The 26,004-nt window shown below is 39.6% G+C and overlaps 1 protein-coding gene across 1 annotated transcript in view; it reads left to right on the top strand.

Moving 5' to 3' along the window:
* PLA2G4F (phospholipase A2 group IVF) overlaps positions 1-13,177 on the top strand; it is a 39,109-nt gene extending 25,932 nt beyond the window's left edge. The window contains exons 18-20 of the mRNA XM_014950300.1: positions 9,476-9,642; positions 10,258-10,444; positions 11,679-13,177. Coding sequence (XP_014805786.1) covers positions 9,476-9,642; positions 10,258-10,444; positions 11,679-11,908 — 584 coding nt within the window. The 3' untranslated portion in view covers positions 11,909-13,177. The remainder of the gene's footprint in view (positions 1-9,475; positions 9,643-10,257; positions 10,445-11,678) is intronic.
* Positions 13,178-26,004: the final 12,827 nt, after the last annotated feature.

Here is a 26,004-nt window from a genome sequence, read left to right as displayed (position 1 = left end):
GTTGATTTTGAAACAAGCAAATAGTCCTGTCCTACTGAAAGAAATTTGCTCTTTATTTGAATGATCAAAATAATCCTTGGTGGTTTTTTGACAGCTTGAGGCTGCAAACCTACCTCTAATGTAGTAGGTGGATTAAGCTTCAACAAAGAAGTGAACTAAAATCTTGTAACAAGAGCTGGCTTCTTCTTTTCATAGGTTCATCCTTGCTTGTCTCTGCAAGGCACTGTCAACATAGAGGAAAAAGCAAAAGAGAACCAGCAAGGTAGGGCTGCCTGCACAATTTAAGTCAAATCTACTTTGCAGCCTGTTTATTTCTTGTTAGAGATGGTAGACTTGATTCGTTGGCTATACAGTGCGTTTTTATCTATTGACTATAAAACTGACTTCTTAGGTTAATCTTGCTTTTATTTTTAATACTAAATAATATTGGGTCACTTCTACTGGGTGCCATACTAGAGATTTTGCTTGTGTTTTCAGCTACTCTTACCAAATATCTGATTTTCAACATTTATTTAAATGGCTCCTGTGGTCTGAACTTCTTATTCTAATGAACAGGAAGCTGTGAGGTCAAGCTGTCTGTTCCAGGGGCATATCAGAAGCAGTTGTGTATTCCTTGGAGACCAGATAATGAGCAGGATTATGGAACCTCCTTTGTCTTTCATGTGGATAAAGAAATGTGTCCAGAATTGCAAGTGGAGCTGGAGCAAACCATATCTGTCCTGCAGGTAAGCATCCCCTCTCACTGCTACAAACTTTACACCCTGCTTTTGAATAAATCCACTTGGAAATTAGTGCCTTTGGTCCATAAAAAAATGTCCTTAAACTTAAATTGAGTAGCCTTAATTTGATCATAGGAAGGCCAGGGACTTCTTCAGATGTTCAGGGATGTCAGGTTTGGGTGTATTATTCATGTATGTGTGGATGTCAAAAGCTTGCATTGGAAGCAAGTTTCTTGTGGAGTACTCTGTGTATGCGGTGCGCGCAGCTCTGTAATGAGAGAGCTTGCTGCTTCCTAATGCAACATGGGAGAAAACACAAAGATTTCCTGGCAAACTTTAATTTGCCATGCTTGTAAAAATTACTATGTTTTTAAATTACATGGTCCCATTTGTTCATAAGGCTATTATCTTATTTCCTATTTTGTGGGGTTTTTTTTATGTATGTCTAATGCTGTTGCCTTCTTGGTATCTTTTCCAAATCCCACTTTGAAGACAGAATGCAAGTTTACTTGTGAGCTCTCTGACAGACATCAGACCACAATTATTTTTTGGGAAATTTTATATTTGGAAATGAAGATTTTTTGCTTGTGACAGACTGCTATAATAATAATAAAAAGGCAGCTATTCGAGTGACAGGAATAATCCCAGCAAAGATCTGTCAGAGAGCAGGATGATCTTGAAAAGCCTTAGACTTTTGGAAAAGATTTAGTTATAATGGTCTTAAGGTTTGCTTGCTGTTTTGACATATGTAAGTCATATCTTTAACTTTTTTTCTGGAGAGCTCAAATAACATTTTGCTTTTTTTTTATTAGGATGGTATGAACCATGATATTGAAAAGCATACTACAGTTCTGGGATTGGGGACTGTACCAGTTAATTCCCTTCCTATTGGGCAAAAAGTTGATAGGATCGTTTCTCTAGGAGAGGTAATGTCAACATTTTAAACTTTTTTAATGTGCTTGGGATAACTTTTCCCCCATTTGGAAAGTTAAGCTGCACATGATTCTTAGGGGTGCTGTTTTGTTGGACATCTAGAACGAAACACTGAGATTACTCAGTGCAATTCTTCTAAAATGTTTTTATGGTTGGGTCTTGCAAAATAAATATAAAGTTCATCACTTTCCAAAACAAGAAGTCTGTTAGGGTGTGAAAGTAAAATATCAGAGGAGAAGAAAAGCAAGAAGCTTGCAGAAGAAATAGGGGTTTTTTTCCCACTGTGCTCTCTGAGTACATATTTTTACTTTCTCTGGAGACTATTGAAAATGTCTGAAATTGGTGCAACGGAAAGGTGTTCCAGAGATGTAGTTTTATGGGTAAGAGTGCTGTTCTGATTAGTATCCAATGATCACATTGATGTCATAACCTCTAGTTAGTAGTTCCACCTATGTAGTTGCTATGGATTTCAAGATGTGTTCTCTCTTTTCACAGGGACAAAGTTTGGATATGAGTTTGAAAACTGAAGAAAGGTGAGTGGGAACCTCAAAGACCTCTAAAAATCAGGAAAAGCCTTTATTCTCATAGTGAAGGAGCCGAGTCACTCTCCCCACTGTTCTGGGGAGGTCTATTTTCTCCACTGATCTCTTGGGATAGATTAAAGAAAAATAATATCTCTGGTTATTTTTCTTCTGCAGGCTGTGACTCTTCACTTTGCAGATACTATCTATTGGATTGACATAAATTCTGCTGAAATCTGAACAAATTTTATGTTCATAATACTTAAATGTAAAATAGCTGATGGTGTAAATATTCCCAGAATATGTCCAATGCTGTACTGACAAATCAGAAAGGGCATCTCAGTGTGTGAAGAGCTTGAACTATAAAATAGAGAAAGGGTGAAAGAAAGAAGCGATAAGGAAAGAATCTAGCAGTTAGCCTGTAAGGTGATAGGGTCATTTGATCTATAGTCATTAACTGAAGATCCTGATCCTGTGAGTTTTACAAACTCACAGCAAGTTTACTGGTATTCAGTTGTCCTCTCTGCCTCTAAGTTCAGAAACTTCCTTTTTAAAATCACTCTTCCCCTCATTTCTCCATCCACGTCAATCCAGTGATCTCAGTTGCTCCTCATACAGTCATCTTCACATACTGAATCTTTTCTTCCTTTGTGAAATTCTTGAACCCTTATCTGAATACTGCTTGACACAAGCTTTGTATTTAGGGAAATTTCAAAAGCTGTTGTTACACAATAGTTGGTGTATAGACATACACTAAAACTTAATTTAAGAGTTTGCTCTAGTGGTTCAGATCAGTACCTAGATTGTACGTTCACAGAAATTGCTTTTCCTTGGTAATTAAAAATCCTCCACATTTTTTTTTTTTCTTAATTTCTATTTCAGCACTTGGGATCTTGATGTACGCCTGGGTTTTGACCTCTGTAAAGAGGAGAGAGAATTTCTGGACAAAAGGAAGAAAATAGTTTCTGAGGCACTGAGAAAGACTCTTCACTTAAAACAATCCCCTCCAAAAGATGAGGTATTGAGCACAGTGCTGTAATGAGATCCCTAAAATCCTTTGTGCTTGATGATGATTAGGTATTGTAGGATTCTTTGCCTGTACCCAGCAGAAAACATGATTTGCATTCACTATGGTGTGAGATAAATCGCTGTGACGTTTCAGTTCTGAAGCCTCAAATGTTGTTATATTACTAAAATTTTGAAGGGGGTATGTGTGTTTTGGAATGCAAAATAAAATGTAATTTCAGAATGTGTGTATTTTCTGTAGTTGAGCTCTTGTATCTTGCCTTGGAGCTCTGAATTGTGATGGGAAAGTCTGTTTCAGAGTGGTTAAATTGAAGCTCTGACCACAGGAACAGCTTCCTAATTGTTGGTTTGAGGACAGCTTTATATCTAGGTAGCCTGATATCTTGCTCTGTGATCCTTGGGTGCTGTTATAAGAATGTTTGCCTATTTTTGTTCTTACGTGTATGTTGTATGGCATGCAAGAAAGGTGTGATAATATACACAACACTTTCACTAAGTGACTGTCCCTAAGATGACATTGCTGTGTTTTAGAGTAAACAACGTATTTCAATTACAAAGCAGAGAAAGAAGTTGGTTGAAATAAAATCTGAAATTTCTTGAAATGTAAATAGAAATAGAGATTTTATGTCTTATTTTTATATGAAATGAGGCTTAAATGGGATTAATTCTGTAACTGATTGGCAATTCAAAAGTTTGAACTTTAGTGACTCCTGAGTTTTCTGTCTGCAGGTTCCAGTCGTAGCAGTGCTGGGGTCTGGAGGTGGGATGAGAGCATTGACATCATTCTACGGGAGCCTTGCTGGGCTTCAGCAGCTGGGCCTTTTGGATGCTGCAACATATCTGTGTGGGATTTCTGGCTCTACCTGGTAAGCTACATCCAGTGTTGATTTCAGAAACTTACAGGTGAATATGATAGTGTTTATGCAGAATATGGCCAAAACTGCATTTGTGCCATCTGTAGACGGACAACGAAGTCAAATGTTTTATCAGTTCTCACCTGTGAGTTCTGATGGGGAACCTGAAGAGCCTAAGAGATTTATTATCACTTCTCACACATATACCTACTGGCTAAATTTACGAATCTGCTGCTTTTGCAAGCCTGGCAGTTGAATATTAGAATGTATTACATGAATAGGAGTGGTGTACGTTCCCTCAGAGCCCTGCCTTCAAAAACTTTCCCCATTTCCTTGCTCTTGCCAAGAAGATAACTGCGGTGGTGCAAGTCACTGGAAATACACCCTTACGGGTCACTGTGTCACCATCTTCTAAAATGGCATATGTGACTGAATAGAGGAATAGCACCAGCTTGCCCTTTGGGGGACTGGAGCAATGTGCTGAGACGTTAGACATAGTTAGAATGTTTCAGTAGCCAAGTTTTTGGAGTTTGTGGTGAAATCATCCCTCGTAAATGCACATTGTGTTTGTGAAATGGTTTCATTGAGGAGTTGTGCAACCTGACAGTAAAATCCTCCCTTCCAGAGCTTTGTGTGTTTAATTAACTCCTGTACCTGGTATTATCTCATTAGCCTTGTGTTCTGGCATGCCCCTTTTGATTCAGGGACAGACTTTCATACAAAGGAAGGCATCTGTTCATGGTGATAGCCAATAGTCCAAACTAGTTTCTTGTTTAATCAGACCTGTAGCCTCTGTTTTGTTGTATGCAGTAGCACTGTTGCTGTCTGTCCATCAATTAGGGCTGTTGTGGCCTGGAGTTAACTCATATTTATGACCTGGTTCATGTGTGCTAGTGTATGATGCTTGGGATGTCCTTGAGAGGTAGGTTAGCAATCAGGATGAAGCTGTCCTGTAGAGTGCCAGGATTTTCAGCCTGTTTTGGAGTTCAGAGATCCATTATGTGTGGTCTCTCTTCTCTTCATGATGTTTTATCTTCTAGCTAGACTTCTCAAGCTTTTGGTTCGGAACTGCAGTGCTAATTGTAACTAGCTAAAAGTGTTGTTTACACAGGGGTCATTATTACTGATGACATTAATATGAGCATTTTCAGGTGTTTGTCTACACTGTATCAAGACCCTGACTGGTCACAGAAAGACCTTCAAGACGCAATCAGAAGAGCTCAGGGTATGGTGTCCGGCAGCAAAGCAGGGGCATTTTCCCCTGAACGACTGAAATACTATTTCCAGGAGCTGAATGCAATGGAGATGAGTGGACGGAATGTTTCCTTTACGGATTTGTGGGGCCTTATTGTGGAATATTTCCTACAACAGAAGGTAAAAGAGTTCATGTTTGGATGTGCACTGCTGTTTGTCTTCCAGGTGGGAGCTCTGCCCACCCACATGTTGTGTGTCAAGAAATCAATTACTGAACAGCTTACAGGGGTGGATATGGAGGTGTGGAATAAACACAGGGAATTCTCATCTCCTTCTGCACCGGGTTTCCCAACACCCTTCTTTACTACAGAATTTTGAAGTCATATAGATCAGTGCTGTAGAAAAGTGGAGTGTTTATTTGGAATGGCTGTTGTTAAATAGATTTTTGTTTGGGCAGGTTAAGCCTGAGAGAAATATATTGGTTTTGTAAAATGGCGTTACTGTACAGTATTTTTTATGCTAATTGACATCAGAAATCAGAGGGGTAACTAGTTTCTTAATAACATCAGACATCGTAAACGTGCAACTGCTGAAATATTCTGGCAAAACCTAACTATATGCATGGACAGAGGCAGGAAAAGGGGTTTGAATTCATAGTAGTGTTAGTTAAAAATGCTAAGCAACAGCTTCAAAACATCAAAGTATTTGATATCAAATTATCAAACTGACTAAAGTGTGTTTTTCCTTCCTTGCTTGTAACCAGGAAGATCCGTCAAAGCTGTCTGATCAGCAAGAAGCAGTGAAATGGGCCCAGAACCCCTATCCTATCTATGCAGCTGTCAATGTGAGACCCAACATTAGCAGTGGTGACTTTGCAGGTATGAACACGCCAGATTTATTTCCGTTGGCTGAAATCTATAAATTCCTTTTACGTATCCAATTGTTCCTTGGGTAGTGAGTAGCTGAAAACAGGAAACTTGGCTCAAGCAGCAGCTAGTAGTGCAAGAGGCATTAGGATACTGATTGGCAGAATGTTATCGTCCTGATTGCAAATGGCTATGATGGAGAAATGAGATTCAACTCTGCTGGCCACTCTACACGTTTTGCTAGAAAGTGCCTGAAATTAATATTCTGGCAAAACCTAACTATATGCATGGACAGAGGCAGGAAAAGGGGTTTGAATTCATAGTAGTGTTAGTTAAAAATGCTAAGCAACAGCTTCAAAACATCAAAGTATTTGATATCAAATTATCAAACTGACTAAAGTGTGGTTTTCCTTCCTTGCTTATAACCAGGAAGATCCGTCAAAGCTGTCTGATCAGCAAGAAGCAGTGAAATGGGCCCAGAACCCCTATCCTATCTATGCAGCTGTCAATGTGAGACCCAACATTAGCAGTGGTGACTTTGCAGGTATGAACATGCCAAATTTATTTCTGTTGGCTGAAATCTATAAATTCCTTTTACATATCCAGTTGTTCCTTGGGTACTGAGTAGCTGAAAACAGGAAACTTGGCTCAAGCAGCAGTTAGTAGTGCAAGAGGCATTAGGATACTGATGGGCAGAATGTTATCTACCTGATTGCAAATGGCTATGATGCAGAAACGAGATTCAACTCTGCTGGCCACTCTACACGTTTTGCTAGAAAGTGCCTGAAATTTTCAGGAGCGGAGAGGAAAGGTTCTTATAATACACAAGTCTGCGTCTGAGTTGGAGAATTGAAATCCTTGGTAATTAAGTAACCTACTTTCTTTTATAGTCTCAGATAATCAGCTTGTGTAGGATTCATGTAAAAGGATGGATTGGCAACATCATCAAAACTGATATTTAGCAGCTCCTTAGGGGACACTTTGATAAGCAGGCAATAAAGTCTGAGATGGTGGATCAGTTGAGATTTGAAGCAGTACTGTGATGGTTAACCACCAGAGTGGTTTAAAGTGAAAGCAAAATAGGCAGGTTATTTCTGCAATGACAAAGTCATGATGGAGAGAGATGGGATTTTTTTTCCCCAAAAGCCAAGAAGAAAGGATGATGTTTTGAATTGAAAGGAGATTGTATTGAGTCAATGAAAGCCTGTACAAGAGTTTTTATTAATCACGTGTAAGATAGGGGCTGACTGAGAACAGTGACAGGGAAATCCATACTGATGGTGAAGAAATGGAGGGAAACTCCCTTTTGTCTCCCTTGTGTAAGCAGAACTCAAACGAGTATTTTCATCTATGTTTACTCTGAGATGAATAAAATGTTTACTTGTTCTTAGAATGGTGCGAATTTACTCCCTATGAAGTTGGGTTTCGCAAATACGGAGCTTTTATCCGAACAGAGGACTTTGACAGTGAGTTCTTCATGGGACGCCTCGTCCAGAAACGTCCCGAGCCTAGGATTTGTTTTCTACAAGGTATGATGTTCAAGTAGTGAATAAAAGGGGGGCACAGAAAGCAGCCACGTTGCTTTTGGGACTCATTAACTTAAACATATGTCTTTTTCCTAAAGAATTTGAAGAAGGGGAAAATGTCAGCTCTTTCTCCAAAGGTTTAGATATCATTTCATAGTATTACAGTATTACTATCAGATGTTATTACATAGTATACAGTATTACTATCAGATGTTCTTGAGTCTGCAAGAGGACTATTATGGGCTGCCTGTCCATAATGAAAAGACTTTGAAATACGAAACTATTCTATATTTCTCCTGCAGGAATGTGGGGCAGTGCCTTTGCTGCAAGCTTGGATGATATCTGTCTGAAGGTTGTTGGTCTAGGATTGAGCTTTCTAGACTCTTTCAAAGATGTTATCAAAGTTGTAGGTAAGAATATACTTAAAAATAGTTGGATTTTTTTTAAGGATTCCTGGTTTTGGAATGATTATACAAATAATATGACTCAAAAATGTGCTGTGTGTAGTTTTCAAGATTAGCATAAAGGGTGGATTTGGACAGATCCCAATACTGTATATTATTCCCTTCTGTCACACATATAGCATATAGTGAAGAGAGCAACTATAATTTTCAGTACACTTTCTGTTCTCTTTTTAAAATTTGACCTTGACTATAAATTTGGGTTAGTTCTGGGAACTATCTTAAACACATATAGCAGTGCAGGCGTCTTAATCATGAGAAGAGGAAGAATAGAAGCTGGATTGCTAAGCAGGAAGTAGAAAATAGGTTTTCACTTCCCTCCTTGGACTGATTTGGATAACTTCGGATACGATGGTTGTATGTTTATGCATTGTTCTCTCTTTGCATGATGTCTCCCTAGCAGTGAAAAGGAAGTGTATCAAAGGCTGAGAGTTACTCAGATGCATAGTTACAGCCTCATAGTAAGTGAGGGGAGATTTTTTTTTTTCTCTGCTTTTACAGCCCTAGTTTTTTTTTTGCTTAACACTTTTGTTGTTGTAACTATAAATGATATTGTGTATGGATGACTGTTGCTGTCTTAAGAGACAGAAGTGGTTGTCATTTGGTAACAAGGGTTTCTTGGTGTGTATTTGAAATTAATATGGACAAGTATTTATGAGTAATGCTTTAAATAGGGGAGGTAATCCAACTGTAGAATGTACAGCTCACTTAAATTTCTTTACAATACTTTTGTACTAGAGGACAAATTCAGACTTAGGACAACTGATTAAACATCGTAGGAAAAAAAAGTTTGAGGTGTTGGAGCTATGCAAATGTTTGCTGTGTGTTCTGCATCTCTCTGTGGCTTCTGCAGATGACTGCCGAAGATCCCATTTGCGAGATCCAACTCGACTGAAGACTCGCTTGGTTATACCTGGAGGCCCCTTGTTACAAATTTTCCAGGATTTCTTCAAGTCCCGTGTCACATGTGGAGAAACCTTCAACTTCATGCAGGGGTTGTATCTTCATAAAGATTACGTTAATGTCAAGAAATTTGTGGCTTGGGGAGGTAAATGAGTCTGTCTGTATCTGGGTTGTAACAAAGTGTGTTAGTATTCTGTAAGTCAGTTACAGACATAAGTAAGCTTGACTTTGTTCCACTAAAGTTGGGAATTTACCCCTTCTTGCACTGTAGCAAAAAATTTGGTCCATAATGTATGCTCTGTCATATAAGGCAAACTGATTATCTGACTTTACAGGCCAGTCTCAGATCAATGAGTATGTTGGAATGTCTTTTTTCTTCTGATAGCCCTAGCATAAGCTTTGTTTGTTGCTTTTACCAAGAGGTGTGTAATGAATCATTATACTTACTTGTGTTACTTGGAGTGTCTTCCAGGCACTCACCTGGATGCGTTTCCCAACCAGCTGACCCCCATGGAAGAGAGCTTGTACTTAGTGGATGGTGGCTTTTCTATCAACTCTCCCTTTCCTTTGGTACTTCAGCCAGAGAGAGATGTGGATGTTATCTTGTCATTCAATTTTTCCTGGGAAGCTCCGTTTGAGGTGAGAGGTACAGCTGAGCATTATTTCAACAAGACAGAAGCACAGAGTCATATTCACAATGGCAGCAGATGTTGAATAGAAACACTAATGAAAGTGCATTACAATAAATCCTTACCTCTTTCAAATGTTACTGTGCTGTGCTTTTACTGTGAATGCCATGAGGAGATGGAAAGTGATATAGGTAATAAGATTCAAAATTTTTCAGAAGCTTAAATATATCATCCCTAAAATAAGAGTGTTTGCTTAGTTCGTAAGATCCTTGTTACACAGCTGTACACATCTAAGGGAGAAGTGGCTATTGGTGATTTTCTTCATGCAAACAAGTTATTTTTCTGTGTATATAAGTGTTTAAGTGCAGAAAAGTCAAAGTGTATATATTTAGAGTAACAAAACATAAAAAGAGTTTCAGCTGCAAATTGCAGCTGCAAAAAAAAAATTGTTGATGTTTGGTAGCAGTTCTTAGTTCTGTTCTTCATTGTTCTTCTGTATCTTCCAATTTAGCAGTTGCATTTCTGTCACTTTTCTGTGAAAGTCTCTCTCTGTTAGATTATAGGTAGGTAATCTTAGAGGAGTTGCTGGTATTCTATCAAAAGTCTTTTTGTTCTTTGACAACAGGTTTTAGAGCTGACTCAGAAATACTGTGAGGAGCGGGAAATTCCTTTTCCAAAAATCAAATTGAGTGAGGAAGATGAAAGGAAGCCAAAGGAGTGTTACATGTTTGTGGATGATAATAATCCAAAGGCTCCAATTGTGCTCCATTTTCCGTTGGTGAATGATACCTTCCAGAAATACAAAGCTCCAGGTAAGGGAATGATATTTTAAAGAGATATTTTAAGATTAAGAACTTTTGGGTGCCGTGATGTTGAAATTCAGTGGGCTCAGTGTCCCTCCTTTCATTCTTCTTAGTAGTATCCTATAGTTATTAAATTGTTACTTTCATTTAAGACAGGATCAGCTTCCACTGTGGTCTGTGCCTTTGTAGCATAAGGTCAAGTGACGAGCTTGGGTCATTTAATGTGATTAATATAGACTGTAAGGCTCACCTCAGACCATCAAGCAAGAGCACTGGGATGAAACACACAGCTATACCTTTAAGAAGATACAGACAAAATTCAGTGTCCTATTTCTCCAATGCTGGGCGTAAACAGTATCCTGAAGAAAACCTTTGGAATCCATAGAATCATAGAATGGTTAGAGTTGGAATGGACCTTAAAGATGATCTAAGAAAAGAATATGCAGTACTGACACAGGCAAGGGAGGTGTAAGGTACCCTGTTAATGCTATCTGTATTAATACTATAATGATTGCCAGGCCCTGGCTGCATTTCCTCATCAGTGATGAAGAGTTTCAAAGTGTTGGGCTTGAATATGGCTGAAGACTACTATTTCAAAAATAGTAACGAGAAAAAGTGTTTTTAGCAGATCTCTTTAACGTTCATCTTGGTTTTTAAATGTAAGTGGCAGGGTGCTCAAAACACAAGTTGCCGTATTTTAAAGAGTATATACTAACCTCCTAGGTAAGTTCAGCTCAGGGTGTTAAGGTCTTTTATTTCAGTGTAGAACAGCACTTCTAGGAAGAACTGAGCTTTGTATTTCCTATTTTGAGCGTGATAATCATGGATGCACTAAGCATTTTATCACAAAAAAATATATTTTAGTCCTGAATTTTGGGGTCTGGTGGAAATAGTTGAGCGTGATAATCATGGATGCACTAAGCAATTTATCACAACAAAAATATAATTTAGTCCTGTATTTTGGGGTCTGGTGGAAATATAAAGGGTAATAATATTTTTACCTTCAGCTTCCAAGTATTTTGGATTTCCTGAAGGAAATCTCTGAAGAGGTGCTTTGGGGAAAAAATTAAGGTTCAACAGATTGGATTTCCTGAAGGAAATCTCTGAAGAGGAGCTTTGGGGAAAGAGTTCAGGTTCAACAGAGTGATTTCTGATAACCTCCTTGCAGAATCCAACTAAAATAAGTATCACAGTTGGGTTTTTTGTGTGTGGATGTTGGTTTATTTATTTTTTCTTGCTGCAGGAGTTGAACGTGAGTCAGAAGAAGAGAAATCCTTTGGTGACTTTGTCATTGAGGCAAAAGATTCTCCCTACCGTACGCTGAATTTCACCTTTGAGCCATATGATTTCAGCAGGTTGGTGGAAGTGAATCGCTACAATGTTCTGAACAGCAAGGACACTCTCTTCAAAACACTGAACTTGGCTCTGCAAAGAAGAAAGTTGAAGAAAGTAATTGATACGTCCAATACATGAGCAGCTTCTGTAGCTAAGGATACAGACAGGCTGCTGTGTATGAAAACCACATTGTTCAAGACAGAATAATGAAAACTAATAGCTGAAAACTGTCTTCTTGGGAAGGGAGTAGCACACGTGACACTGAAAAGTCATTCCAGATGACAGATGCTCTTACGAAAGCCCAAGGGATGTACAGTACAACATGGATGTTGCTTTGTCACGTGGGGAGGAGTAGGGAATTATCCAGCCCAGTATCTCATGTTACAGTGGCTGATACCAGATGGGAGATCTGGTATCTAGGGAGATCTATTCAAACAGTTCAAGCATGTGGAGGTAATCTTCCAAACTCTACTAATTTGTTGATGAAGAACCTCTTTTTGTCAGAAGTGCAGGAGTGTTTCTTCTATACCTTTGTCTTTCTTGCTTTTTGAACCTCCCTCCGTAAGCTTCTACAATTTACATCGTGTGGCAAGGGACTCCACAGATTGTAACTATGCACTGAAAGACGAAATGTGTCCTTTTGCTTTCAACTTGCTACTGGCTGATGCCAATGTACTTCCAAGACTGAACAGTCATTATCTGTTTTCCATTTTTGCCATTCATAGTCTCAGAGATCTCTCTGTTATTTCCTTCCTACCCTTCTTAAGACCTATAATGGCCTTTAGTCTCCCGAAAGGTCAATATAGAGTACCTTAGTTTGGTAACCATTTGTTTTTGAGGAAATAGTAGTTCCCTTTTAAAATATTTAATAATTAAAGACACGTCATGGGATTGTGTTACTTCTTCCTACAGTCCGATCATCACAAGCTGATGAAACTTTAAAAATGCTTCAAGTCTCATCTTTCTCTTTCTATGTAAGAGAAAGGAAGGCTCCTTTAAAGAGAATACTTAGATATTTTTAGAGATTTTTACGCTTGGGCCTGCAATTCAGCCAGATCTTTATTCAAGGAAGTTCTTTGTGTGTCTATATATTTTTACAAACACTGATATTCAAGGTAGGCACACGTTAGAAATGTGAATGAATAAAACACAATGTTAGGTGCTGCTATGCTGTGGGATGGAATTCACCTCAATTTGCAGAATGCTCAGAGAAAAATACTGTATTATACAACTGAAAATATCTAATGCGAAAAGGCTTTTACATTGAGCTGAATGTACTGATTCTATATTTGAAAACTGGCGACGGGAAATTTGTCTTATCTGAAATGATGTAAAGGATTATAAATGAGTATGATTTGGTATATTTTTTAAACGTATTTCTCTTCTAATAAATACTAGTTTTGCTAATGTGCTTTTCACAATTTTTCTTATGAAGACTTGTCTTGATATATTTTTCCTTTTTTTAATAAAAGGTAAGCAAAAAAGTCAATGTAATACTATATAGCCTAGTTTCTTTTATTACATCAGAATACCTGGCAGTGGGAAAGTGACTTACCAAGTCCATCTCGGACTGGTGCCACGCAGCGGTAGAAAGTAATTTCTTCATTGTGAGACTTCTCTTTGAGGAAGCATGGCTCAAACCAGATTTTTTTTTTAGATGTGTTTCAGACAGTGGGTGATTAATCTTCCTTGATATCTGGAAGGATGTATCCTTTATGTCCTTAACACTTGTTTCCTTAAGTTGAAATAAGAGAAATAAAAATTTAATATTATAATTTTTCTTTGTAGTTGGTGGTGTACAGCTACCTGCTTTTTAGGATTTGGACATCTGTCATATTTGCTGAGTGATTTTTGTATATTTTTCCACACAAGATCTTCAAGTATTCTTGCTTTAGCTGCCTTTCAGCCTGCCACTGTGTCATTCAATGTTTTTTTGTAGTAGGGTGGAAGTTCCCTTTGTTCCTCTTGAATTGTTCCTTTTTTTCTGATGTGAATCTGAATTGAACTGTGTGGTTTGATTTACTTGTACTTTGATCGTTTTGATGTCCTTTCCTGATCGGAGATGCTTGGACACTGTGAAGATACAGGTATTTAGATACCAGCATATCAATGGAAAGGTGGAATGTTTTTCCTCCAAAAACCGTATCTACTCAAATTTGTTAGGCATTACAATGGAGTCTTTTAAAGCACAGATTCTCTGTAAGTTCTTCCACAATGGCAGTATTTCTTTGTAGGAGCGGGATATGGGGCCCCAAAAATTAATTTTAATTTCCTAAATTAGCAACTTCATTTGAAACTCCATGTTACAGCAGGGTAATTGTCCACAAACAAGTCTGCTCACTTACTATGTGGCATATCTTCTTCAGTCTTGTTAAAATGCTTCTTGCCTTGTAGGAGGAAAGTGTCTTTTGTCCTGGCATTTAAATTCAAGCCTAGTTATTAAAGAGAAATTTCTGTATTGCACAATTAAACGTGTTTATATATGTACACAGGGACACATACTGGAAATTTGCTGGATAGTGGAGGAAAAATCCCACAACAAGTATTTTATTGACCCTCTTCTTGGTGAAGGAAAGTTGGGCCATTTAAGCAACCTTATCTCAGAGTAATTCTGTGAAATAATTAAAAATATTTCATATTCTACTCTAGAGAGAGTCTGCAGAGGCTTGGAACTGTTGTTACCAACTGTTATCCTAAGATACCTGGGCTCTCATTTCAGTTTCTCTTATCCCTGTTCTTCTCTGTCTCTTGTATTGTCCAAAAACTCACAAAATTTGAGATGAGTATTTTGTGTATAGCACTTGAGGGCCATATATGGCTCATGTTGGTGCTGCAGCAGTGCTAATACAGAATAGTATTTAAACTGTAATTGATTTATTTTAATTCATATGGTAATACTGTTGTATAAATGGGCACGGGATCCTGAGTGTTCCATCTTTCTATGATCAGCTATTCACTTAGCTGCCTTTTCTGCCTTTTCTTTCCTCTCTTTCAAAAGTGTTCCTCAAAATCTCTGTCTAAACCACACTTGTGGAAAAATCCTAGTCGTACAAATTTGATTGAGTCTAGGTTATTGCATCTAGCTCGTAGTGTACCTTGGGGCCAGGTGCAAGGTGGTTGCCCTTGCCTTGAGCTGTTGCTGGCTCTGACTGATGCTTTTGGTTGTTGGCTTTGGGCTCCCAGAAGCTACTGGGGTAGCTCCATGAGATCCAGGGACTCCTAACGGAAAACCAAACAAATTCAGTGCTTTATGTTGTTGGCTTTGGGCTCCCAGAAGCTACTGGGAGCTCCATGAGATCCAGGGACTCCTAACAGAAAACCAAACAAATTCAGTGCTTTAAAACCTGGCTGGATTACTCCATTTGCTGTTATTCATGCTGTGGCCTCGAGGTCCATCTGGGCAAGGCTCTGGTGCAGACAAGGTCTGAGCCACACCTGAGTTGTGTTTGCAGACAAAAGGTATCTGGGAGTGGGACGGAGTCAGTTGTGGGAGCAGCAAGTAGAGATAAGAGCACTATCATACAGGTGTCAAAGGTGTGCCTGCTGCACTCTAGGAATCAACTGAAGATGTCAAAGAAAGTGGAGAAACTGAGTTATGAGTAACAGCAGCTTTTTATTTTTTACAGCACTTTATTTGCCCTGTGGCAGGATAACTTGGGTTATTCCAGTTCTTCATAAATGGTTCAGAATGAATGATCTGTATAAGGTGATAAGCATTTAAATGAACTTGGATTTACCCACCAAAGTAGCCTAATTTATGTGCAAGAGGCAACAGCTCTTCAGGATTGCTTTTTTTTTTATTCTTTTCCAGGTTTTTGTAACCTTCCATAAAGTAATTAATTTCTGAAGTATGGAGAAAAAGGAAAGAAAGTTTATATATATCTCTCTCCATGATAAACCTAGCAAAATATTGCAGGAAGTTAGTACTTGAAGTTTGGAGTACTAAGCTACTGCTTATTCTGTAGGAAACCACGTGATGATTTGCAGAAAAATAAGGCTTGGCAGCCATTCCTTGGGTAATGAGTTTCCAAAGGGTGTGGGAAGAACAAAAGAATGATCCAGTTGGAATCATGAGTTAGTATATAGAGTTCATGGAATTTCTTCATACAGTCATTAAACATGTAAAAAACGGCTGGATTGCACAAAGCTGTTTTAGAAAAATAGTGATGAACAGGTTGAGAGCTTGTGAGTGATACTTAGAGGCTGAGCCAACAGAAGAAACCTCATGGTTGGTGTTTACTGCAGGCCCACCTGACCAAGGGGGAGATGAGCAAAATTACACCGGAGTTGTGTCCTAAAAAGACTTAAAAATGTTGAAAACCCACTTCAACTAAGAAAATAAAAGTGGCAAACCTGTCAAGGTGAAGAACTGTGGTTTTGATTATGTTAGTAAGAATTAGAAGTTGTGCCAGTGAATTAAGTTGACTCTCACTTAAATTGCAATCACCTCCCTTTGTTGTGTGCAGAATCACTTTAAAAACAGTTTTAAAAATACCTTTTGGTTTTGATTTGAACTAAGCAAATTAGCCTGGTACTTCAGACTCTTAACAACCTGATCTTCCAACTATGACCATCCTCAAAAAAGAGCATACTGCCTGCACCTGCAAAACCACCTATTTATATAAACAGGTATTACAGATAAGGTAACCTTCCTTTTGTGGGGTTGCTAGATCACCATGCATAAGGATCTGTTTGCATTCACAAAAAATATGGGTTTCTTTTCTTCCATAGATGGAGTTATGTTCTAAGTAGCTAAGAAGCTTCTTTAGCTGAAGCTTCTTTACAGCTATAGAGTTTAGCAACTAAGATTTTGTAATTCATTGCGCTTGTTGTTGGTGCTGCTGTAAAAGTAAACAATGAATTCTTATGTGTTTTAAATAAAATACTTTGGAAGATTTTTGTAATAAGAATTCTGTTGTGGATTTTTTGAAGCTTGAAGTAGTGAAGAAACAATATAAAGTTGCTAATGGGATTCTATACGCTATTAAGAAAATGGTGGCTTCATATGAAAATAATTGCTTGTTCATCTCCCTTTCCAGTGTCAAAGGCAAAATGCTTTGTGGCAGCAGATCTTCTGACTGCATCTCCGGTCACTTTCCAAACACAGGTCTGCAGGATAACTGCAGTGATCCAAAGTGGAATGAAAGTTAAAATGCCGGTACCACAATGCTGTGAAGGTAAAATTTATGCTTCTTTGTTAGGTTGTTCAAGGCAGCACTGGATAAATCAGCTGAGACCAATCAAGGGAGCAGATTCTTGTGACAAGGGATAGGACAGAGGGCAGACCACTGCTGTGGCCTGACATTGTGCGTGTTTAAGCCAGCTCTCTGGAGCAGATGTGTTAGTTAAGGCCTGTCAGTCTGACCTTGGTGCTGGGGAAGGTTATGGAGCGGATCATCTCAAGTACCATCTCATGGCACATACAGGACAACCAGGCGAGATGTCCCAGTCTGCATGGGTTTATGAAAGACAGGTCCTGCTTGAATAACCTGACCTCCTTCTATGACAAGGTGACCTGCTTAGTGGACAAGGGAAAGGCTGTGGATGTTGTCTACCTAAACTAAAGTAAAGCCTCTGATGGTGTTTCCCACAGCATTCTCCTGGAGAAACTGGCTGCTTATGGCTTAGATGGGCATACACTTCACTGGGTGGATGGATGGCCGGGGCCAAAGAGTTGTGGTGAACAGAGTGGCCAAGGAGGCCAACAACATCTGGATACATCCAGGATGTGTCTAATAATTCTTCCTCCAATTCTGACTCTCCTGGTGAAACAGTAGCAGAGCTCAGTAAAGTGGCACAGAAGCATGAGATTGTTTTCATGGCTTAGAGGAACATTCTTGATTGCATGAAGGAATACTGATAACTCTTTTCTCCATAAGACTATAGCTTCTGACTCTGGATTTCCCAAATAGCAAACTGGGAGGAGAGGGAAGATTGCAGCAGTGGTATCAAACCTCACTTCTATTGGACCTTCATTTTCACAGCACAGATCACCCTCCCACTAAGGCCATCATGACTGGTGTTTTTGTGATGCTGAGCGAAACTTTGTCCTGAAAGTGACTGAATTTTACAGTCTGTGTTTCAGCACCGACAGACTTAGCTGCATGCCTTTTTTTACCCATCACATTTTTCAAATGCGTTAAGGGGAGGTAATGCCCTCTTATGTGACTCTGCAATGACTCTCCACCTGCTGCTCAACAAGGCATCACCTCCTGTGTTAATAGTCTTAAAATATTGTAAGAAAAGACCTTGAGCTACAGGAACTGTAACTTCATTTCTCTGTTACAACAGTAGGCTGCTGTATTTAGTGGCCATGCTATAAAATCATATTTATTACTATTCTGTTTCCTGCAAATATCTGAGCAAATCTCTCTGCAATGAACTGTGTGTGACGGAAGGATCTTTCAATTTCAGGGCAAAGTCTGTCAGTTAGAATTGGGGTTAGTAATACAGGAGAGACCCAGGAAACATTCTGTTACTAACCATAAGCTTTGAAAATTACTAAGGACAGGTTTTGTCGTGTACCTGTCTTCTCTGCTGTATTTCTGTGGGTGTGTAATCATGCCCATGATTTTGCCTCTTGCACTTCTTGCAGTTCTATCACTTCTATCCACAACTGCAGTTAAGCTCAACAGTGCTGTTGGTGCATGGGTTTTTTTCTTTTGGTTATTTTGTTTGTGAACTGGTTATCGGGTTGCTGACCACACTTAAGTCGGCTCAAGTCTGCCAGGAGTTGTGTAATGTCCTACAAACCAGAAGTTGTGATGAGAATTCCACAGAGGCTATGATTCATGCCTCATATAGTTTCAGATGAGGGTGTTGATGTAAATATCAGGCTGAGTTTACCTTAGGGGTAAACACGTAGAGCTGCAGAGCTTGATTAACTAGATGTGATAACTCGGAGGAGAATGAAAACTGGTCAGAAAATGCTGGATGAAACTTCAAATCCTTTTCTCTTAAAAAAAAATAAATTCCTGCAGTATCATATGTAATCAAATTTTACATGCAACCTTTAGCCTTAAAACAAAAAATATCATCACATAACCCCAGTGGGGGAAATTCTTTATAGAGCTAATTATGGTTACTGGCCCTGCCAAAGCTGACCACCACCAGCATTTCCTTCTGCTTTGTAACAAGTGGAAATTAAAATAGGTTTGCACCATTGTTGTAAGGTTAACCAGTCTCTGCACCTTTGCAACACATTCTTTTCCACCTCCAGCATTAAGGGTTCCCAACACAAGGCAGCTATATGCACCTAAACCTAAACTCTGATGTACAACTTAGAATTGTTATGCCCTCATCAGAGTTAGCAGACTCACTGCAGGCATGTCCATGCTTTAAACATAGGGTGTGGAGATATTTTTCCTTTGGCGTTCCACCACGCAGCCAGTCACTAACATTGAAGAGCAATGGAGTTCCCCAGCCGTGAAGATTATTTCCCAACTCACCAGTAAAGCAATGGAGTTCCCCTGCTGTTAAGATTATTTCCCAGGAATTTTTTTTTTTCTTTTCTGCTAGCAAAAGAGGGAAATTGAAAAAGCAGAGCTGGAAGTGAGAAGCTTGGCCCGGGAGCAGCTTCAGAGTGGATGGGACTGTATTTTACAAGCACTTCGTGACTGCTTTGTCTGCAAAAGTTAGCCCATGTTTTGTAACAAGGTGTTTTAGAAAATGACATCTGGACAGCTGCATTCATTGCTCCATTGTGAAACACAGCAAGTTTAAGCACGTTTTATCTGCAAATTTCACCTTCACTGTGGAGCCATTACTGGATTCTGCATAATGATGCATATGATGCTTTAAGGAAATTATTGCATCATTGGTTCATTTAAAATGTGTCAATAGCGTTAAAGCAGTGCATCAGGAAGAAATGAGGGGGAAAAGTCAGAAAAACGTGTGTTCTCGTTGAATTGATGCCAGATGGCACATACCTGGGGTTACGTGCAGAGGTCCCAGTCTTGTAGAGTTCACAGTGCGCATCAGGAAATGGAAGTCAGCTCCATTCAATTAGCAGCTGATTCAGGATTTCTCTCACTATTTGCTGTCCATTGTCTATGCAACTGTCATGGGATGTTTATTCTTTGGTCAACTGTTGGGGGCAAAATCCCCTACCTCTCTACTTAACTATCAGGTCTCTGCTGCTGATTGAAATGTAATTATTCTAGAGGCATAATTGCATTTTGCTTTCGTGGATTTGTTGAATTCAAAGGGTGTGTGTTTTTTTCAGTGACAGGAGAACTGCTTTGGTGTGTTTGTTTTTTGTATCCTCTTGAGTCAGTACTCAGCAGAAGCACTGGGAAGTTTGATTACCTTTTAAAAGGTGCATTCTTTAGCAAATCCCATGGCTTTTAAGGTGTGTCCCATAGGTGCTGGAAAAACATGGAAATGATAGGGGGGATCAGTATTGGGCTGTCAATAGAAATAGCAATAACCATCTATCTTTTTCTTTCCTGTGTAACTGTGTTTCTGTAAATATGCACAGGCAGCGTAGGAAGTAAAAAGTATTTATGGATCCACCTCTGAGTGGCAGAAAAGTACATATGCTTAATGCACTTATCAGTCATCAGTACATTTACTCTCTGCCTTTACCCTTAATATCTGATTTTTGCCTGATGCTTTATACTATTACCCTGACTCGGAGGTCAGTGCGAAATCCCCAAACTGTTGCGCCAGTATCCCAAGAAGGCTTATTATGTGGACCTTGTTTCCCTTAGGATTACAGGTAGGATCAATTTGAAATAAATTTGCAAGAAATTGTAATGTTTTCTCTCTCCCTCTTTTTTTTCTTTTTTTTTTTTTTCCCCCCTGGCTTTTTTTAAGGCATTAAGACTTAATGTGAGAATGTTGCCTGTGCATGTGTATTCTGCTCTAATATTATTTTTTAACATATGGCTCATCTCATCTGAATTTGACTTATCAAAGACAAATCCTTAGAAGTCCTGTGGAAATAGGTAGCTGGATAGATGGTTGATATTTTTATTAATGCCTGCCTTGCTGATGATGACCCACCCCCAAGGAGAACACTATGGTAAGTCATTGCAGTGTTCTGAAATACTGGTGAATCCACTGATTTTTAATTTTTTCATGATATAAGTGGTTTTCTGAGGCCCACGTAAACGGTTATCATTTGTGTGCTCTTCCTACAGTCAGCCCTTAGGTGTCACTCTTTCAGAGGAGAGTACAACAGCTGTGTATCTACACCTGATCTCTGCTCTCAACACCATCCCAGAGATGCTGCTCTCTGTTCAGAGGTCTGACACTTCTGCTTGTTCAGAGCATCTAATCCAGATGAGTTTATATGAATACCTGATTTATTTTTTTTTTCTTAAGTCCTCCTTTAGTGGCACCTATTCCATTGTGCAGAAGAGTTTGGGAGATGCGATACAGCATTTCACTCCAGATGTGAATAAAAAACTTCTCCAACTTAAAACTGTATTTTTCTCTATTTTACATTGGATATCTAAGGTTGGATTTGAAGCCAAAACTTTATTGATGCCTATTAATTCAGAGCAGTTGTCTTTTCATTAAATATCTTATGTAGACCTTATCTGGACTACTCTAATTGTTGTCACCTGGAGAAATCTGCAGTCCTAGGGAGCATCTGTTCTCAACTCAAATGGATAACCTGACTCTTTGAGTGTGTCAAGTGAAGACACTCTCTGGTCTTGAAGTCTGGCTTTGCTTGAGAGTGGAGTATTCCAAGGTAGCTGTCGCTCTGAGACTGGCTAGGCATCCCTCTGCCTCTGGGAGATGGTGAGTGATTTCCTTTGATCAGATCTTTCTTTTCCTCTTTCCTTCACTTACTGCAATGTTTTTATTTCAGCCCAAGAATTTTCTGGATTTTTCCCTTTGCTGCTGGGGGTAGAGTGAGCGAGCAATTGTGTTGGTGCTTTAACTCTGGTGGGCTGACTCCAGCCAGCAGTTATTATAGTTATGTTGAGGTATCTCCTTACTTTATTTATTTCTAAGTCAGATAAGGACAACAGATCCACAGCCCGCAGGCTAAGCTTTGCCTTATGCTTAATTTTGTTTGAGATTTATCTGAAGCTGTCTAAATGTTCCAAGCCCTAATTCCCTCTGCTTGAGACACTATGACACTTCCTTTATATCCATTGTAGAGTTCAAGTATTGATCTTGATTCATAGTTTTGCTTACGAGGTCAGTTGATAGAAGTCCTCAACCAGTCTTATATCCATAGAATCATTTAGGTTGGAAAAGACCCTTAGGATCATAGAGTTCAACTGGAAACCTGTCACTGCCAAGTCCACCACTAAACCATGTCCCTAAGTATCACATCTACACATCTTTTGAATACCTCCTGGGATGGTGACTCAAGCACTTCCCTGGGCAACCTGTTCCAATGCTTGAAAACATGTTCAGTGAAGAAATTTTTTCTAATATCCAATCTAAACCTTCCCTGGTGCAACTTGAGGCTGTTTCTTTTCTTCCTATCACTTGTTACCTGGGAGAAGAGACCAACACCCACCATGCTACAAACTCTGTTCAGGTAGTTGTAGAGAGTGATAAGGTGTCCCCTCAGACTCCTTTTCTCCAGGCTGAACAACCCCAGTTCCTTCAGCTGCTCCTCATAAGCTTTGTGGTCCAGATGCCTCACCAGCTTCATTGCTCTTCTTTGACATGAGTCTGGCTTCGCTTGAGAGTGGACTATTCCAAGGTAGCTGTCGCTCTGAGACTGGCTAGGCGTCCCTCTGCTTCTGGGAGATGGTGAGTGATTTCCTTTGATCAGATCTTTCTTTTCCTCTCTCCTTCACTTACTGCAATGTTTTTATTTCAGACCAAGAATTTTCTGGATTTTTCCCTTTACTGCTGGGGGTAGAGTGAGAGAGCAATTGTGTTGGTGCTTAACTGCTGGCTGGAGGGGCCTCACCAGTGCCAAGTACAGGGGGCCAATCACTTCTGTAGCCCTGCTGGCCACACTATACTGATGCACACTTCTGATACATGCTCAGGATGTTGTTTGCCTTCTTGGCCACCTGGGCATAGTGCCAGCCATGCATGAATAGGTGTACAGATAAAGTATATGAATAGTTAGGTCGCTGTTAGTGGGCTTTTTAAAAATACTTTATAGATGCTGCTGCTGCACGACTACTGGCTGCCCTCCTTTGCTGTACTGTGTACAAATGCTTTCCAAAATAAAAATGGGGGAGGGAAGCAAGCTCCTAGCTGTAGGTAAATAACAGTGTCAGAGTGGTGTAGGATGAAAATCATAGTCACTGGAGACAGCTGGGCACTTCCAAAGAGCAATTCAGCCCTTAGGCACTGCCAGAAAACATTTTAGCTTGTTTCTTTTCATTAACTAGTGATGGTGACTCAGCTGCAATTACAAACTCATAATCAATATTTACCTCTGTCCTCCCATGTCTTTGTAGGAAAAGCCCACAGCTGTAATCAAAAAAGTAGTAAGTGAGTGTTAATGAAGAACAAGGGCTGAAGATGTCTTGAGGGTCTTTTCTTCTTCTTTTGCTTTAGAAGCATGATAAATTCAATTGCATGGAGGCTGTTAGCCCACATGCACAATTGCACACTTGACTAGTGGTGTAGATCCCACTTTAAAGCCTCTAGTATGGGATTGCCTTGTCTCCCACACATTAGTGTTAAGTAGGTGGTATCTTCTGGACTGAGCTGAAGATGCATGTGGGTCCTGGGTGCTGTGACTTAGCGTTCCCTGAGCGGTGAATGGTGTGATTGTTTGAGAGGAAGGTGCTCTTGAGTATTTCAGTCCTTGAGTGTAGCTGGCTCCTCAGCAGGAACTCAAAGCAACTTGTGCATTTGTTGTCATTATCACTTGTGTCAACTCAGCTCAGATTGTGCTGAAGTACTTAAGAAATTAACTGAGAAAATTGGTGTGACTAATTTGTAAATAAGGCCTAAATTGCAATGCTGAGTGTGAATACTTCTTTATGGTCATGCTGAATCACGTATTAGAACAAAACTTCTAACAGGATATGAACACAACTGTACGACTTAGGCGAAACAGACAATATTAAGTCAAGCAGTTTATTTGTTATTGTCCCACCAGAAAGATGTTCCCTGTAGTCTTCTCTGTATTATCAATGCAGGATATGCAACTTAATGTTTCTTGTTCTTCATCTTTCTCAAATGCTTTAAACAGATGCTCTGAAAAATTGCACAAAGACTTAATTTCTTACAGATTTCAATCACTGTCACTTCAGATTTTGTCAGAATCTAGGTCAAAAAGGGGATATGAGTGATTCAGTTTTGGGATGTTTAATTTGGGTCATTTAAATGAAGTATGATATAACGGACAATATTAAGTCAAGCAGTTTATTTGTTATTGTCCCACCAGAAAGATGTTCCCTGTGGTCTTCTCTGTATTATCAATGCAGGATATGCAGCTTAATGTTTCTTGTTCTTAATCTTTCCCAAATGCTTTAAACAGATGTTCTGAAAAATTGCACAAAGACTTAATTTCTTACAGATTTCAATCACTGTCACTTCAGATTTTGTCAGAATCTAGGTCAAAAAGGGGATATGAGTGATTCAGTTTTGGGATGTCTAATTTGGATCATGTAAATGAAGTATGATACTTAGAGATGGTGTCCATCAGCTTTTATTTTAGGGGGTTATGAAGAATGAAATCATTAGCATTTTTAGAAATGAAGTCGGACCCTGTGGCTGTGTTGGTGTATCAGAGCTCAGACCAAGAGGTCTATTTGGCTTTTTACCACAGCACCTTTCTATGAGAAGTTAGCAGTCTTGCAAGGCTTGTGAGCCAGACTCTCAGGGCTTTTCTCACTTTGCCTTACACTAGGTGTTAAATAGCTGTAAAAACCCTGGAAGAAGTTGGAGATGCCACCGATTATCAGTCTCAAATTTCTGTGACAGGAAAAATGATTCTCAGTGTTTGTCAAAATTGAGGGGATATGAGTGATTCAGTTTTGGGATGTCTAATTTGGATCATGTAAATGAAGTATGATACTTAGAGATGGTGTCCATCAGCTTTTATTTTAGGGGGTTATGAAGAATGAAATCATTAGCATTTTTAGAAATGAAGTCGGACCCTGTGGCTGTGTTGGTGTATCAGAGCTCAGACCAAGAGGTCTATTTGGCTTTTTACCACAGCACCTTTCTATGAGAAGTTAGCAGTCTTGCAAGGCTTGTGAGCCAGACTCTCAGGGCTTTTCCCACTTTGCCTTACATTAGGTGTTAAATAGCTGTAAAAACCCTGGAAGAAGTTGGAGATGCCACTGATTATCAGTCTCAAATTTCCCTGACGGGAAAGTGATATTCTCAGTGTTTGTCAAAATCCATCTGGGATCTTGGTGGCAACTGGGAGTCTCCAGCTCTTGCAGCTACATAGAATCATAGAATGGTTAGGGTTGGAAGGGACCTCAAAGATCATTGAGTTCCAACCCTCCTGCCATGGGCAGGGACACCTCCCACTGGAGCAGGTTGCTCAAGGCCACATCCAGCCTGGCCTCAAACACTTCCAGGGATGGGGCATCCACAACTTCCCTGGGCAACCTGTTCCAGTGCCTCACTACCCTCAGAGTAAAAAATTTCTTCCTGAGATCTAATCTGAATCTTTTTTCTTCCAATTTAAACATCTCAAGAGGCTGCAGAGCCTGTGGTGCTGCTGCTGTAACTGGTCAGCTCTGCCACCCCAGGTGCCTGGGCTGGCTTCTGTTGGTGTAATGCCGTTGGTGAAACACTCTCTTGTCTTCTGGCCTGTGGCTTCCTGACTTCTGACTCACCTGCACCACTGATCACGATGCACGCTAGCGTGTTATCACGTAACTTCCTACTGCTGCTGGGCTACAGATGCTTTAGCTGGATTTCTTCTTTCTCGTGACGTACAGACCAAGCGCGTATAGTACAGCGACGTAGCTGCTCAAGCAGTTAATAATGCTTGCTTTGATTTATGAAATCCACAAAAGGCCCAAATGCAGAGACTGTGGAAAAGGCGGGAGATGAGTGGGGAGGATGGCATATTAACCTAACTGGATGGGCGACTTTTCTGCTTGAGGAGCTGGAGAGAATCCACTGTCATCAAACTGAGCCGTAAAATGAGTTCAGAGCCTGAGCTAAGTGATGCAATGACTCTCATGTTCAACCTCCTGTAACAGCGTCAGCTGCATCTCTTGTTTCAAAGCAGGGAGTGTTGCTTCAAAAGCATTATCAAATAATTAAAGTGAAATAGATCTCTACTGTAACAAGACTGTGCCACACAATAAAAAACACAGCCTAACAAAAAC

This window comes from Calidris pugnax, unplaced genomic scaffold, assembly GCF_001431845.1.
Source record: "Calidris pugnax isolate Ruff unplaced genomic scaffold, ASM143184v1 scaffold68, whole genome shotgun sequence".
In the NCBI taxonomy this organism is placed as follows: Eukaryota; Metazoa; Chordata; class Aves; order Charadriiformes; family Scolopacidae; genus Calidris; species Calidris pugnax.
This window is presented reverse-complemented; position numbering and strand designations above follow the sequence as displayed.